A 17,439-nucleotide genomic window follows, 5' to 3' on the forward strand; every position below is an offset into this window, starting at 1 on the left:
TTTTTAAAAATTCCTTTAGTCTACAATATTCAATTCAAAAGGTTTTGTAATGCATCTTTATAAATTTTATGGATAAAGTATATTTGTCGAAAGAAGTCCACAAGTATTGTAACAGAATCTGAACAAATAAATGCCTTCAACTTGAGTACATACCTCATATCCATTGTGCCAGAAGGTACATACTCGAGGCGACCAAGGAGGAAATCTGGGGATTGCAGTCATGAAAGATTTATTAAATATTGCAAAAGGGTGGAATCCCTTAATTAGATTCCAGTCTGCAAACTCACTCCTGGGTATCTGCTGTACTATATATAACCTCTGACCCCACTCCCAAACTTCTTGATTAGTTTTCAACCTATAATTCACTTCATTTTACCTGTTCCTTTTGAGTTATGAAGACAGAAGAAACTTAGGCTTTTTCTCCCTTGTAACTCAGTAACTCTACCTAACCTTTGGAAACTTAGGGGCAATTTAGCATGGCCAATCCATCTAACCTGCACATCTTTGGACTGTCGGAGGAAAGCAGAGCACCCGAGGTAACCCAAGCAGACACGGGGAGAATGTGCAGACTCCGCACAATCAGCTGAGGTCGAAATCGAACCCGAGTCCCTGTGAGACAGCAGTGCTAAACACTGTGCCATCGTGCCACCTTTGATATAGTCAAAGGTAAATGCACGACTGATTCCAGGAAATACTTCTTCATGCAAATAATGCCAACACTTGGAATGCACTCATAGTATAATAATCATAATCATCTTTATTAGTGTCACAAGTAGGCTTACATTAGGCTTACTAAAGATTACGGGGGAAGGGAAAGTCAGGGAACCAAGAGGTGAAGTAATCAGTGGGAAGCGTAGCTGCTTAGGAATACAAAAAAGCACGAAAAGACAAAACTCAGGAGAGGTTACGATAGTCCCCATCCCACAAAATATGACACAGTGTATGGAAAGGCTCAGTAAACCAAGGTCCACCACACTAAGAAAACAAAAAAGGACGGTCAATAGAGAATTAAAGGTGCTATATTTAAATGCGCGCAGTGTACGGAACAAGGTAGATGAGCTTGTGGCCCAGATTGTGACTGGCAGGTATGATATGGTAGGCATCACAGAGACATGGTTGCAGGGGGTTCAAGACTGGCATTTAAACATCCAGGGATTTACAACCTATCGAAAAGACAGAGAGGTGGGCAGAGGGGGCGGGGTTGCCTTGTTAATTAGGAATGAAATTAAATCAATAGCACTAAACGACATAGGGTCAGATGATGTGGAGTCTGTGTGGGTAGAGTTGAGGAACCACAAAGGCAAAAAAACCATAATGGGAGTTATGTACAGGCCTCCTAACAGTGGTCAGGACCAGGGGCACAAAATGCACCACGAAATAGAAAGTGCATGTCAGAAAGGCAAGGTCACAGTGATCATGGGGGACTTCAATATGCAGGTGGACTGGGTAAATAATGCTGCCAGTGGACCCAAGGAAAGGGAATTCATTGAATGTTTACAGGAGGGATTTTTGGAACAGCTTGTGATGAAGCCCACGAGGGAACAGGCCATTCTGGACTTAGTGTTATGTAATGAGCCAGACTTGATTAAAGATCTTAAAGTAAGGGAGCACTTAGGAGGCAGTGATCATAATATGGTAGAATTCAATCTCCAATTTGAAAGAAAGAAGGTAGAATCAGATGTAAAGGTGTTACAGTTAAATAAAGGTAACTACAGGGGCATGAGGGAGGAACTGACGAAAATCGACTGGAAGCAGAGCCTAGTGGGAAAGACAGTAGAACAGCAATGGCAGGAGTTTCTGGGAGTAATTGAGGACACAGTACAGAGGTTCATCCCAAAGAAAGGTTATCAGAGGGGGGATTAGGCAGCCATGGCTGACAAAGGAAGTTAGGGAATGCATCAAAGCAAAAGAGAAAGCCTATAATGTGGCAAAGAGTAGTGGGAAGTCAGAAGATTGGGAAGGCTACAAAAACAAACAGAGGATAACAAAGAGAGAAATAAGGAACGAGAGGATCAAATTTGAAGGTAGGCTAGCCAGTAACATTAGGAATGATAGTAAAAGTTTCTTTAAATACATTAAAAACAAACGGGAGGCAAAAGTTGACATTGGGCCGCTCCGAAATGACGCTGGTAATCTAGTGATGGGAGACAAGGAAATAGCTGAGGAACTAAATAAGTACTTTGCGTCAGTCTTCACAGTAGAAGACGTGAGTAATATCCCAACAATTCCGGAGAGTCGGGGGGCAGAGTTGAATATGGTAGCCATCACAAAGGAGAAAGTGCTAGAGAAACTAAGAGGTCTAAAAATTGATAAATCTCCGGGCCCAGATGGGCTACATCCTAGAGTTCTAAAGGAGATAGCTGAAGAAATAGTGGAGGCGTTAGTTATGATCTTTCAAAAGTCACTGGAGTCAGGGAAAGTCCCAGAGGATTGGAAAATCGCTGTTGTAACCCCCCTGTTCAAGAAGGGAACAAGGAAAAAGATGGAAAATTATAGGCCAATTAGCCTAACCTTAGTTGTTGGCAAGATTCTAGAATCCATTGTTAAGGATGAGATTTCTAAATTCTTGGAAGTGCAGGGTTGGATTAGGACAAATCAGCATGGATTTAGTAAGGGGAGGTTGTGCCTGACAAACCTGTTAGAGTTCTTTGAAGAGATAACAAATAGGGTAGACCAAGGAGAGCCAATGGATGTTATCTATCTTGACTTACAAAAGGCCTTTGATAAGGTGCCTCACGGGAGACTGCTGGGTAAAATAAGGGCCCATGGTATTCGAGGCAAGGTACTAACATGGATTGACGATTGGCTGTGAGGCAGAAGGCAGAGAGTTGGGATAAAAGGTTCTTTTTCGGAATGGCAACCGGTGACGAGTGGTGTCCCGCAGGGTTCAGTGTTGCGGCCACAGCTGTTCTCTTTATATATTAACGATCTAGATGACGGGACTGGGGGCATTCTGGCTAAGTTTGCCAATGATACAAAGATAGGTGGAGGGGCAGGTAGTATGGAGGAGGTGGGGAGGCTGCAGAAAGATTTAGACAGTTTAGGAGAGTGGTCCAAGAAATGGCTGATGAAATTCAACGTGGGCAAGTGCGAGGTCTTGTACTTTGGAAAAAAGAATAGAGGCACGGACTATTTTCTAAACGGTGACAAAATTCATAATGCTGAAGTGCAAAGGGACTTGGGAGTCCTAGTCCAGGATTCTTTAAAGGTAAACTTGCAGGTTGAGTCCGTAATTAAGAAAGCAAATGCAATGTTGTCATTCATCTCAAGAGGCTTGGAATAGAAAAGCAGGGATGTACTTCTGAAGCTTTATAAAGCATTAGTTAGGCCCCATTTAGAATACTGTGAGCAATTTTGGGCCCCACACCTCAGGAAGGACATACTGGCACTGGAGAGGGTCCAGCGGAGATTCACACGGATGATCCCAGGAATGGTAGGCCTAACATACGATGAACGTCTGAGGATCCTGGGATTATATTCATTGGAGTTTAGGAGATTGAGGGGAGATCTAATAGAAACTTACAAGATAATGAATGGCTTAGATAGGGTGGATGTAGGGAAGTTGTTTCCATTAGCAGGGGAGACTAGGACCTGGGGGCACAGCCTTAGAATAAAAGGGAGTCACTTTAGAACAGAGATGAGGAGAAATTTCTTCAGCCAGCAAGTGGTGGGTCTGTGGAATTCATTGCCACAGAGGGAAGTGGAGGCCGGGACGTTGAGTGTCTTTAAGACAGAAGTTGATAAATTCATGATTTCTCGAGGAATTAAGGGTTACGGAGAGAGAGCAGGTAAATGGAGTTGAAATCAGCCATGATTGAATGGTGGAGTGGACTCGATGGGCCGAATGGCCTTACTTCCGCTCCTATGTCTTATTAACACTGCAATGAAGTTACTGTGAAAAGCCCATCCTCGCCACACTCTGGCACCTGTTCGGGTACACTGAGGGAGAATTCAGAATGTTCAATTCACCTAACAAGCACGACTTTCGGGGCTTGTGGGACGGAACCGGAGCACCCGGAGGAAACCCACGCTGACATGGGGAGAACGTGCAGACTCCGCACAGACAGTGACCCAAGCCAGAAATCGAACCTGGAACCCTGGCACTGTGAAGCAACACAGCTAACCACTGTGCTAACGTGCCGTCCATAGAGGTAAAATATACTGGAATTGTTTAAAATTTAGCATGATGCTGCATTGGGGGATTGTGGCGTGTTTTTGGACAGACACACAATACGTTGAGACATCTCGCAGCCCAGGTGGTGTGGGTCGCTAGTATTCTGCAGTGTCCAAGTAGCTCCAAGGATCTGTTCCAGATCATCTCCTTTGCCGCCCGGTTGCCCACCTCCCTCTCCCCATACTGAGGGATGTTGCCGCAGTCTTTGCTGTGGAGTCCTGGCAGAGTTATGAACATGTGGTAACTTATTAAACAGCAATGCACGACTTCAATTCTCAGTACTGTATTTTGATGACCGAATAGATCAATCAAGACGGCAAAACTATTTGTAAATGCGACACAGCAATAAAACTGTACTGGTACAGTTTCCAGCAGAACTCACAATACTTCTGACAAGACCCAGGCAAATAATCGCGGAAAGCGCAAACGTCAACAGGCTTAACCTGTTGCATTGTCAGACATACTGCTTCCCTGCAGTAAATTCCATTTCAGCTCTCCCGGTGGCCCTGGCGTGTATTGACAGCACACTGAACACCGCAAAGAGAACTGTCGTGACCTACAGTTAAATGTTGGACATGGAGTGCACCTGCGTGAGCGAGGAAGGAGGGGAATAAGGCAGGGACCCTGATCCTGGTTATAATCCAGTGATCGGCTGGACTGTGATTCCTCTGATGCCGAATAGCCGAAAGCACGCACGCAGACTTGCAGACTGCCTTCCAATAGCCTCGTAACAATCAGGAGAGGAGGGTGAGGGAGAAAGAGACATGCTGTTCATTAAAAAAAGTTTTATCAATGTTAAAGCGGAAAGCGTTTTAAAACAATTATTTTCTTGTTTAATTTGATGCTGGGAAGCAGCGATACAGACACAGAAACAAAAGGAAAAGCACAAAGACAGCGAATGAAAGAAGTCCCTGATTCCACCCCCCCCCCCCCCCCGACGTGTTCCTGCGCGGCACAATGTTGCTTTAAATTGTATCCAACTCGAACCCACGTGATTGAGGCGAAGAGTTTGATACAAAGTGACCCTGGAGCTGAAATTGACTCGACTGAACTCGCTGCTTGCAACTTTCACCCATTCAGTCCCTCGCCCCCACTGGCCTGGGCGAAACATCTTGTGCTTTTCTTTTTAAAGCGTTAGAAGTCCTCAAGTCAGGATGCCGGAACAGATCAGCATCTCCGAGTTCGTGAGTGAGACTTTGGAGGACATCAACTCGCCGATCACTTCCAACTTCACCTCGAAAATGGTTAACTGCAGGAACACGGTGACTGCCCTGGAGGAGGTGAGTGTGCTTTGTCAGAGAGAGAGAGAAAGTAACAAGACAAGTATTTTGTGCAACAGGATGTTTCTTAGCTTCACGGCATTTCCAACCCTACTAATTAATGTTCACGATTCTTTGTGTTCCCGCAGCGTGTGATTTTTCTGAGTTTAGTTAGGAAACATTTTACTTATTCTGTACCATTGTTCCCCCTGGAACCTGCACCAGGTCAGGGGCATCAGAAGCAAAGGTCTCGAGTAATCGCTTTCTCTAAAAAGCAGAAGTGTTTCTTGAGCAGGTGCCCGTGTCGGGAAACTTTTCAATGTTGCATTCGGGAATAATGGCAGAGGGAGAAGGCGGAGTCATGCCCCTGTTACAGTTTAACCCAGTGCCTTCCCCCTTCAGAGCCTCCAGCAGACTGATGAGGGTGACCTCACCTTGTTTATAAACAAGAGCCAGAGGTGAAGTCATCCCGTGTGGTGATATCTTTTTGTTGTTGCTCCTGTGATTTTTATCGGCTATCTCGCGTTTCCTCTGCGATACTGACTGGCGGGGTGAGCCTGTACAGCCAGGCTAGCCGACCCTGGGGGGGGGGGGGGGGGAGCGCCGTGCTCCCGTCTTCCTCAAACACACACATGCCAGAGTCACTTGACAGGAGCAGGAAAGCTGTCTGGTTTATTATTTCTCTCGCTCTTCAGTAACAGGAGGAGGCTATTCAGCCCCTCGAGCTTGTTCCTGTTATCCAAGTATATCGTGGCTGAACTGTTTAACTCCACCCACCCACCTCGGATCCATATCCTACTCTTGCCTAACACATCTCAGTTTTGAAATTTTCAATTGACCCCCTCTTTCCCAGACTCAACAACATTCTGGGCAGTGAGTCCTAAATTTCCACCAGCTTTTGTATGAAGAAATAATTCCAGGCACCATCCCCTGAGCAGTCCAGCTCCAGTTTAAAGGTTATGTACCTTTAGTTGGACGTTCCCACCAGAGGAAGTAGTTCCCTCAATGTCCTCCTAATCAGAACCGGGAATCATCATTTTAATAATGCTTTTGAAGCTAATTTTATTCCTTTCCCCGGTTCAATGGGACCTGGGCTATGTTAGTTCAGTTTCACGCCGGGGCAGTTGTCATTACCGATTGAGCCTTCATGAACTTTTGATGAAACTTGCCATATTCTGGGGTTGATGGTGAATGGGATGCTCGCCCACTGCCGTAACCAGAGATCACGGTTTCAAATCCTACCATTGGCAAGTTGCAAAACTGAATTCTATAAATCTGGCACTGCACTTTGTGGTTGACACCAGGGAGTGAGGCAAATAAAGATTATTATTCAAAACTCAGCTGGTTGGTCCTTCAGAGCAGAGAGTCATCAATGGATTGTGCTGGGCGAGTTCAAACAAGGGAGCACGGCCTTAAAATTAGAGCTTGGCCGTTCAGGGGTGATGCCCGAGAACGAGGTCAATCCCCCGTGGCTTCAGTTTTCCTCTTTATTCCTGTGTCAGTGAAGGACAGGCTGCCATCAGTCTTTTCAGCAGCAGCGCCCAGCTGAACCCCTCCAGGCTCTATGATTGAAATCACCAAGATCTCAACTTTCATTCCCATTTGAGGCAGGTGAACAGTTGCAATGGTTCCTTTGGGAAAGGAATGATGAAATACCGGGCAGCACGGTAGCATTGTGGATAGCACAATTGCTTCACAGCTCCAGGGTCCCAGGTTCGATTCCAGCTCGGGTCACTATCTGTGCGGAGTCTGCACATCCTCCCCGTGTGTGCGTGGGTTTCCTCCGGGTGCTCCGGTTTCCTCCCACAGTCCAAAGATGTGCAGGTTAGGTGGATTGGCCATGATAAATTGCCCTTAGTGTCCAAAATTGCCCTTAGTGTTGGGTGGGGTTACTGGGTTATGGGGATAGGGTGGCGGTGTGGACCTTGGGTAGGGTGCTCTTTCCAAGAGCCGGTGCAGACTCGATGGGCCGAATGGCACTGTAAATTCTATGAAATCGTAGATTCCATTCTTAGACAATAATCTCCACCCCCTGCCCCAGAGTGCATGCACAATGGATGATCAAAATCGGGCTCAGCACCAACGAGGTCATCCAACCAGCTGATTGCTTAGATTTGCGTGTGAAAATTAGTGTTGTGGATGGGATTAAGGAGAACTACTGGTATCTGCCAATCTTTATTCCACCACAACAAACATGGCGAGTTCAAGAGCAGAGAGAAGTGTAAAACTACAAACAGCTGGAAAAATATTGAGAATCTTATGCATGTGCACAATTTTTTTTCTAAAATAAATTTAGAGTACCCAATTCAATGTTTCCAATTAAGGGGCAATTTAGCGTGACCAATCCACCCACCCTACACATCTTTGGGTTGTGGGTGCGAAACCCACACAAACACGGCGAGAATGTGACCCAGAGCCGGAATCGAACCTGGGACCTCGGCGCTGTGAGGCAGCAATGCTAATCACTGCGCCACCGTGCTGCCCTAATGTGCACAATTTCTAATTACTTCCATTGTGAACTCCCGTGTCTGCATTTAGAGGGGAAATTTCATATAATCCTGTCCAGATGTGGTCCCCTCGCCCCATTTATTGTTTATTTGTGGAGACGCTGCAGTGCTGTCACTGGTGGGAGAGTGGAATTGCAGCATGCCATGTTTATATTACAAATTTGATTGTAGGATATAAAAATTGAAATCTAAAACTAGGGGCAAAATGTTTGGCTTTAAAATGACGATTGTATTAAATTTGGTCCAATTACTGCAGCCCTCTGACCCCTCATCAACCTGGAGAACAAACACATTTGCTGTTGACGACCCACATACAAGTTTGACTGGTACATAAATTGAATAAGGGCATGGTGGTGCAGTGATTAGCACTGCTGCCTATGGCGCCAAGGACCCGGGTTCGATCACAGCTCCGGGTCACCATCAATGAGGAATTTACACATTCTCCCTGTGTCTGTGTGGGCCTCACCCCACAACCCAAAGATGTGCAGGGTAGGTGGATTGGCCATGCTAAATTGCTCCTTATTGGAGAAAATGAATTGGGCACTAAAGAGTAAGGAGAATAATTACAGGGTTATAGTGTAACTTTAAAGTTGGTTTGAGTTGGGCAGCACGGTAACACAGTGGTTAGCACTATTGTTCACAGCTCCAGGGTCCCAGGTTCGATTCTGGCTTGGGTCACTGTGCGGAGTCTGCATGTTCTCGCCGTGTTTGTGTGAGTTTCCTCCGGGTGCACCGGTTTCCTCCCACAATCCAAAGATGTGCAGGTTAGGTAGATTGGCTATGCAAAATTGCCCTCAGTGTCCAAAAAGGTTAGGTGGGGTTACTGGGTTATAGATATAAGGTAGAGATGTGGCCTTAAGTGGGATACTCTTTCCAAGCTCCCGTGTAGACTCGATGGGCCAAATGGTCTCTTTCTGCACTGTAAATTCTATGATTTTTGGAAGTAATTAAGGTTCACTCCGAGGTTCTGACATTTGATGTCCCTGCTAGTGTTATGCCCCTGTTAAAGCATAGGCATATCAATGGTGGTACATGTTGGTTGTCGTGATCTTTGCAGTGTAGGAAATAAAGCAGCCAACTTGCACACAGAAAGCAATAGAGAAGCACAGGAAACAAACAGCAATATGATAGTGACCAGATGATTTGTTTTGATGATAGTTGGAGGGACAAATATATGCCAGAGTATCATGGAGAACTGCTCTGACACTTCTTTGAAGTCATAAAGGGACCCTGGCTTAACTTCTCATCTGAAAGACCAGAGTGCTGACAGTGCAGCACTTTCTGACTAATGTACTGGGTGTGTCAGAACCTAGATTTTTGGACCCATGTCTGTCGATACTGAAATTGTTGTGTAAATTTGAGAGATGGAGATTGACCTGTTTGCAGAGTGAAGCTTCCTGTGTGAAATGAAAACACTTTGCCTTAGCACTGAGGATTGTATTAAGTATACAGCCTACAGAAAGGAAAATAGTTTGATAACTACAGTGTCATAGGCATTACATGACAGGAGCAGGATGACCTGTCTACTGTGTTGTTCCCTTCATTTTGAGGAATGTTTCACAAATAGCCTTGAGCAGCCAAGCTAAGAAAGCCTCAGTGGCTGGAAATTGCTGAGGGGTGGTTTTATCAGAATTAGACCATGTTGTGCTGAAGTAGTTGTCCTGTGTTTTCCTGAAGGTGCTGTTGACTTGTGCTTGGATACAGCTCAACTGGTGATTGGGAGCCCCTGCCAATACCCCACCAAAGTGTTCACTCTTCATGTGCCAACTGAGGCTAAGTGTCATCGGATTCTTTGGTATCGCAGAATAGCTTCTTCATCTCCTGTCCACACCTGAGGTTGCAAATCTGCGCTTACAGGACAATTGAGAGTGGGAATTATTTTCCTTCCAACCTCACTTCCCTAGCCCAGGGATTGTCGAGGCCAAAGTTCAGCTTTGCCCATTGAGCCTGAGGCCTGACTCTCCGTATTTAGTAAATCAATTAATTTAAATGCCCATCTATTCACGGCCTTGATTTCCTCCCATTGCTTCCTGGTGCAGGATGTCACCAATGGGGCAGGGCACCACAAAGTGTGGGAGGGCAGCAATTAATGGAGGAATTTGGGGCTGGGCGCCAGCAAAATGTTGAGGTGCGAGAGAAAGAAAGTTTGCTCACCAGACCATTCTTGTACACCTGCAATTATCCATTCTGGTGCCATTAGTCATAGTCGGGGACAGATTAATTATCATTATACATAGCACAGTGAGGTCAGAAAAGGAGTGTGGGGTGGGGATTGAACTTGATGACTAGTGGAATTTTGAGAAAAAAAATCCCAGCTCCATGTTGGTTGATGTGGTTTAGTGCGGAACTGACCTAGGTTCCAGCCCTGGTCTGTGTTGATTGAAATGAACTCAGTTGGGATCAGGGTTGTCAGCTCGCCAGGATTGTCTTGGGAGTCTTCAGGAATTGAAGATTAATCTGCGGATTCTGCAGCATGAAGCAGCTGAGAAATAAATCGGAGTGTCACGGTGGTTTGGTGATGAAACCTCCTACAGGAGAGTTGGCAACCCTGGTTGGGACACAACAATTGGCCTCCGCACCAGTGATGTGGAAAAGAAGGGTGGAGTAAGGCAGCGGAAAATAAATCAACTCGGGTTCCTGTTTCCGATGCAGTGATTCCAGCTGGATAGAGTGCATATGCACTGGAGTGATGACAAGACTGGGTTTGGCTGTCGAGGGCCAGCTTAGTTCAGGTACGATAGAAATCAGCAGTTCTCCAGTGTCCATTGTGACTTCATGATCATAGAATCCTTACAGTGCAGAAGGAGACCATTCAGCCCATCAAGTCTGCACCGACCCTGTGAAATAGTACCCTACTGCCTCATTCTATCCCCACATCTTTGGACTGTGGGAAGGAACCGGAGCACCTGGAGGAAACCCATGCAGACAGGTGCACACCCAAGGCCAGAATTGAACCTGGGTCCCTGGCGTTGTGAGGCAGCAGTGCTAAGCACTGTGCCACCATGCCACCCATTATGACGTCAGGATGTTTGGAAGATCTCTAACACATTGGGAGGAGGCCTTCAACATGAAATTAGGGTTTTAGTGAGGAGGAGAAACTGCTTTACATTGGACTTTTCCATTGAGCTTCCTCTTCAATGCAATTGTGTCCATCCATTTAGGTACTGTACTCGGGAATTTTCCCCCTAAACCTCACCCCGCTGTTACGATGCTCCTTAAAAACAATCTAGTATGGCCAATCCACCTACCCTGCACATCTTTTGGGTTGTGGGGGTGAAACCCACACTGATACAGGGAGAATGTGCAAACTCCACACAGACAGTGACCTGGGGCCGGGATCAAACCCGGGTCCTCAGCGCTGTGAGGCAGCAGTGCTAAACACTGCATCATCATGCTGCCCTGTCTGATTATACTCCTGTGATATACCTTGGGAACCTCTACTATGTTAAAGGTGCTACAAAGATGCTGATTGATGTTGATTTTAGTCAGAGCTTCTGGGAGGGGCAGTGGAAATTGGCTAGGGCCCTCCAGCCTAGTCAGTCAAGCAGTGACCTCAGTGGGGCTAACTGAGGAAAGATGGTTAGCACAGAGGAGATGTGAGTCATGGGTAGCACAGAGGAGATGTGAGTCATGGGTATGTCTGGGAGAGAAAAGCTGAAAGAAGTCCCTTCATTTAGTGGAAATCCAAACAACATTCAGTTATACAATTTTCCTTCACCTTGGGCCCATTTTTTTCTCCAGATAAACAGTGGAATAAACCTCAGACACACCTGTCTTGTACATTTAAACAGAGAATGGCTGTATGGTTTCCAAATATTTAAAATACTTGGTTATTCCAGTCTGTGAAATAAAGCCCTGAAGTAATACGATTAACATATTTAAAGCCAATATTCAAAAAGTTCTTGGAGCGAGGATTTGGGATGACACTGAGCCAAACAAGACAGTTGTCGGAATGTCACAACAGACTTGGGGATGTTACAGTAATTGTCATTTGTGGATAAGTCTCAAATACCTTACATTTCTATAGCGCCTTTCATGCCCACCAGGCGCACCTTAAATGGTTTTAGATTGTGGCCAACGCTTCACAACAAATGAAGTGTAGTCACTGTTCTAATGTCGCAAACACACAGCCAATTTGCATACAGCAGGCTCCAACAAAATGCAGTGATTTTTGTTTCTCGAAAGGAACTTGCATTTATAAAACACTTTTCACAACCTCCTAAAGCACTTATTGTGATGCATTGAAGTGTAATGTGAAATTAACAATATAATTAATTACAACGTGGCTAAAAGAACACACAGCAAGAACAAAGTACTAATTGAGTGAATGTAATTAATTACTGCCTGCTAGTAGAGTAAGAATAAATGTAAATAATGGGCCAAATCATGGGAAAAAAATGATGGGTGGGTTAATGATTCATGTTGTTGTTAATGTGCAAATTGTACAGAAAATTCAGGGGTTGAGATACACTGAGTTGTGAATCTCAAGAACTTGCTGGTTGATTTTTATTTCCCCCCCTGTTTTGCTGTTAGTTGCATTGATCACGAGTCCCCCAATTGCACTGGCTGGGCCCACTTCAGCAAAGTATTTTCAAGCTGAACAGTACAGGGAAAAAGTCAAAATGCCGCATGCCACAAGACTCTGTACTCCAGCAAGATTTGACGCAATAAATTAACCTCTTTGGATTGTTCAGTTGGTGAGCGCACCAGTGGTTATTTATAGGTAGCTGCAGTGATGGGAACATTGATCATTGCCTCAGCACTTTTCAACTCTGGGAAGGGGAAAGCAAGGTAGGGACTTGGTTAGCCATCCTGTGATTTCCACTGAAAGGGGTAGATGTGAGTTGAAAGTAGGATTGTAGTCGACTATGATGGTTTCAATGGTTGAACAGCCTGGTGGAGAACCAGCACTTGGATGAGTTCATGGGGTCAGTGACTGGATGTTCATGGCCCTGTGGAGAGAATGAGGAACCAATAGAGTAATAAAAAAGGAATTAACAGAAGCTTGTACGGGAGGAAGCCATGTGGTTCATCGTGGCTGTGCCAGCTCTTTGAACTAATCAGTCAGCCCCATAATCCTGCCCTTTCTAGGCTGCCCTGCAAATCTTCTTCATCAGGTATTTGTCCAATTCCCTTTCAATCACAGAATTTTTATGATGCAGAAGGAGGCCACTCAGCCCACCATCTCTGCACTGGCTCGCCAAATGAACATTCCACTGCCTTTTCCCTGTACTCCTGCACATTGATTACTTGAATAGAATGCCCTCTCGAATGCCTTGATTGAACCTACCTCCACTACACTCCCAGGTAGTGCATTCCAGAACCAAACTGCTCGCTGTTTGAAGAAGTTTTTCTCACATCTCATTTGCTTCTTTTGCAATTTTTCTTAAAGTCCTCAATTCTTTTTTTCCAATTAAGGGGCAATTTAGCATGGCCAATTCACCTACCCGGCACATCTTTTTAGGTTGTGGGGTGAGACCTAAGCAGAAACGGGGAAAACATGCAAACTCCACACGGACATTGTCCCGGGGCCGGGATTGAACCCGGGTCCCCAGCGCCGTGAAGCAGCAGTCCTAACCACTGTGCCACCATGCTGCCCTTTTTTGCAAATCACTTTAAATCTGTGCCCTCTCTTTTTGAATTTTGCCAGCAGGTAAAATTTCTCCCTATTTACTCTGTCCAGCCCCCCCCTGATTTTGAACACCTCTATCAAATCTGCTCTGAGTCTTCTCTCCAAGGAGAAGAGTCCCAATCTCTCCAATCTATCCTCATAATTGAAATTTCTCATCCATGGAACTATTCCTGCAAACCTCTTCTGCTCACCCTCTAATGTGTTCACATCCTTTCTATAGTCTGTTGCCCAGAACTGTACAAAATATTCCAGCTGAGGTCTAACTGTTCAGCATAATCTCCTTGTTCTTTACTGTATGGCCCTATCAATAAAGCCCAGAATACTATATGCTTTATTAACTGCTCTCTCCACAGTCCTGCCAGCTTTAATAATCTATGCACACACCGGGCGCAATTCTCCACTCCCACGCCGGTTGGGAGAATCACCTGGGCCGCCAACATTTCCGGGGACGCCGGTCCCACGCCCTCCCGCGATTCTCCCAAGCGGCGGGAACGGGCCGGTCGAGTTTCGCAGGCCGGAGAATCGCCGGAGACACCTAAAATGGCGATTCTCCGGCACCCCCGCTATTCTGAGGCCCGGATGGGCCGAGCGGCCAGGCCAAAACGGCGGGTTAGGGACCGGGGCCGTTCCGTGCCGTCGTGAATCTCGATGGCGTTCACGACGGCGTGGCCACTTCGGCGTGGGGGTGGAGAATCCCGCCCATAAACTCAGGTCCTTATGCTCTGGCACTCCCTAAAGAACTTTCCCCTTATTTTATATTGTCTCTCATGTTTCTCCTACCAAAATGCATCACCTCACATTTCTCTGCATTGCACTTCATCTGCCAATTATCTGCACACTCTACCAAATTGTCTATGTCCATTTGAAGTTCTACATTGTCCTCCTAACAATTTTGTATCATCCACAAACTTTTGAATCTTTTGAAAGTTATTATTTAAAAAATTAAATTTAGAGTACCCAATTCTTATTTTTTTTTCCAATTAAGGGGCAATTTAGCATGGCCAATCCACCTACCCTGCACATCTTTGGGTCGTGGGGGTGAGACCCACACAGACGAGGGGAGATTTTGAAAGTTATTGTTGAACTTTCTCTCACCCGCTGTCTGAACCAGATCATAACTTCAGCTGTGTAAATGTTTCCCCTTTTTTGGCTAATCATTGGCTGTTTTGCCAATTATCTTAAATCCATATCCTCCTGGTTACCAACCCTCCTGTCAGTGGGACTGGTTTCTCATTACTTACCTTATCAAAACCTTTCTTGTTTTGAACACTGCTATTAAATCTTCCCTTAACCTTCTCTGATTTAAGGAAATCAATCCCAGCTTCTCTAATCTCTCCAGACACCTTTATATTTAAATGGTTCCTCTGTAAACAGCCCCTCGATTTAAGAATTCTAGTCATATTTCTGCTATGTTAAAATAGATCTAATTGATGTTTGATTTTTATTCACTTTGCCAGTTAGTTTTGTGTACCTAGTTACTGCCTAACATTTTCCACCAAACCTCATTCGGATTCCTTGTCTGCAGCTTGACCATGCTCGAGTCTGATTCCACTGGCATGCTGACGCTTTTAGAGACCTGACCACAAATGCACAAACATGTGAGGCCGTACAATTTTCCAAGTCTGGCTCCTCATGGTCTCTGTATCTGACCCAGTTTGGCACGTGCCACCCGTAAAGGGAAAATATTAAAATAAATGATCTGCTTTATTTATGGACTTTGTCACTGATCCTGAAAAGACAATCCCAGAATTGTCTTGAAGGCTTTCATAGAATCAGAGAAACTTGAGGTGCTGAAGGAGGTAATTCAGCCCATCTATCATGCCTGCGTTGGCTTTTTGAAAGAGCAGTTGGGTTTATTTGCATACCCCCCTCCCCCTTTTTCTGTCCCTGATCCTGTCAAATTCTTTTCCTCAAGTAACCATAGAATCCCTACAGTGCAGAAGGAGGCCATTCGGCCCATCGAGTCTGCACCAACCCTCTGAAAGAGCATGCTCCCAAGGCCCACTCCCCCACCCTATCCCTGTAACACCACCTAACCTGCAAATCCCTGGACACTAAGGGCCAATTTATCATGGCCAATCCATCTAACCTGCACACCTTTGGACTGTGGGAGGAAACCGGAGCACCCGGAGGAAACCCACGCAGACACAGGGAGAAAGTGCAAACTCCACACAGATCGTCACCTCAGGCTGGAATTGAACCTGGGTCCCTGGTGTTGTGAGACATCAGTGCTAACCACTGTGTCAATGTGCTACCTGTACTTGTCTAACTCGCTTTAAAAAAATTATTTGTGGCATTAGCTTGCTTAACCTGGTATAACATTTCGGTTTTCAATGAAGGGAGGGTTGATAACCAGAGGACTCTGATTTAAGGTGATTGGTTTCTGGTGAGATTATCTGATACCTAGGCAAGGAAATGAATGTTATTTTGCCTGTGTAGATATGGAATTTGCTTCACGTGTGACAAAGGCAGAGCTGAGGTGGCTGAAAGTACAGTTCCAAAGGATTTCCTGAGCAAGCAGGACTGATTGCTTCATTTTTAAGTTCCTTTTTATACTTCTGTGTCCCATGGCGACAATTATTGAAGGTTTTCCACACATTTGCATTGGCAGAAAATGCATTTAAATGAAATTGGAATGTTAAATGTTGGCAACTGTCTTCGAGAAGCATCGTTCTCTTCCTCTGACAATAAATCAGTTTGAATATTTGCCAAAAAAAGCCATAGGGGAACAAAGAAATTTCTTTAATACAATGATTGGTTATGACCTCCCTGAAAGAGCAGTGGAAGCTGAATCATAATAATAATAATAATCATCTTTATTGTCACAAGTAGGCTTACATTAACACTGCAATGAAGTTACTATGAATAGCCCCTAGTCGCCACATTCCAGCGCCTGTTCGGGTACACTGAGGGAGAATTCAAAATATCCGATTCACCTAACAGCATTTCTTTCGGGACTTGTGGGAGGAAATCGGAGCACCCGGAGAAAACTCACGCAGACACGGGGAGAACGTGCAGATTGCTCACAGACAGTGACCTAAGCCGGGAATCGAACCTGGGACCCTGGAGCTGTGAAGCAACTGTGCTACTCACTGTGCCCATAGTCACTTTGAAAAGTAAGTTGGATAAGTACTTGCGGAAGCAAATTTGCAAGCTACGGGGAAAATGTTGGAGAGCGGGACTTACTGGATAGCTCTCTCAAAAGAGCCAGCACAGACACATTGGGCTGAGTGGCCTCTGTTGTATATTTTATATGCCTCAAGAGCTATGCAGAGATGACGCTAGTTCCATGTGTGCAACAGGTTTTAAAAAAAATGTATTTTTATTGAAGGTTTCAAATACTTTACAGTAGTCTCATCAAACCAAAAGAGAAAGAGATAAAAACCATAGTTATCAATGAAAAACAGGTACAGCACATAACAAAAGTCATTGCCAACATAGGAACAAATAAGACCAGATGAGATGGGGGCAAAATCCCCAAAGTGTCCCTCCCACGGATGCAAGATCCGTCTACACCAGAGCAGGATACAGTCAACAACACAGAGTTACATCATACCCATAGCTTCAAAGAAAAGTAACAGAGGAATAAAAATCCCCAGGAACCCCAGAGCTAGGGGGAATTACACTGACACCCACAACGCAATCAAACTCCCCTCCAGGCACAGGACAGAGCAGACCAACATCATATAACAACAAACCAATAAGGAGAGGACTGAGTACCACAAGTCCAAGGAATTCTCAGGCCTCAGACCTCATGCCTCAAACCCACGGTCTCTCGTAGCAAATTAGGAAAAGAGTAAGGAACAAAGAGCAACAAGCAAGCAAAATTATAGCTACCAGACACCAACCCTTACACCCACAAAAGTT

The 17,439-nt window shown here is 45.2% G+C and overlaps 1 protein-coding gene across 3 annotated transcripts in view; it reads left to right on the forward strand.

Moving 5' to 3' along the window:
- Window positions 1-3,859: 3,859 nt before the first annotated feature.
- Window positions 3,860-17,439, forward strand: part of LOC140415467 (arf-GAP with SH3 domain, ANK repeat and PH domain-containing protein 2-like) — a 197,478-nt gene continuing 183,898 nt past the window's right edge. Inside the window, exons 1-2 of one of the 3 annotated variants that reach the window (XM_072501057.1) lie at window positions 3,860-4,151; window positions 5,307-5,454. In XM_072501057.1, the coding sequence (XP_072357158.1) occupies window positions 5,329-5,454 (126 nt within the window). In that variant the 5' untranslated portion in view covers window positions 3,860-4,151; window positions 5,307-5,328. Of the gene's footprint in view, window positions 4,152-5,116; window positions 5,455-17,439 lie in introns of those variants that run through there. The other 2 variants (XM_072501059.1, XM_072501058.1) reach the window with 2 other exon arrangements.

This window comes from Scyliorhinus torazame, chromosome 1 (genome assembly GCF_047496885.1).
Source record: "Scyliorhinus torazame isolate Kashiwa2021f chromosome 1, sScyTor2.1, whole genome shotgun sequence".
In the NCBI taxonomy this organism is placed as follows: domain Eukaryota; kingdom Metazoa; phylum Chordata; class Chondrichthyes; order Carcharhiniformes; family Scyliorhinidae; genus Scyliorhinus; species Scyliorhinus torazame.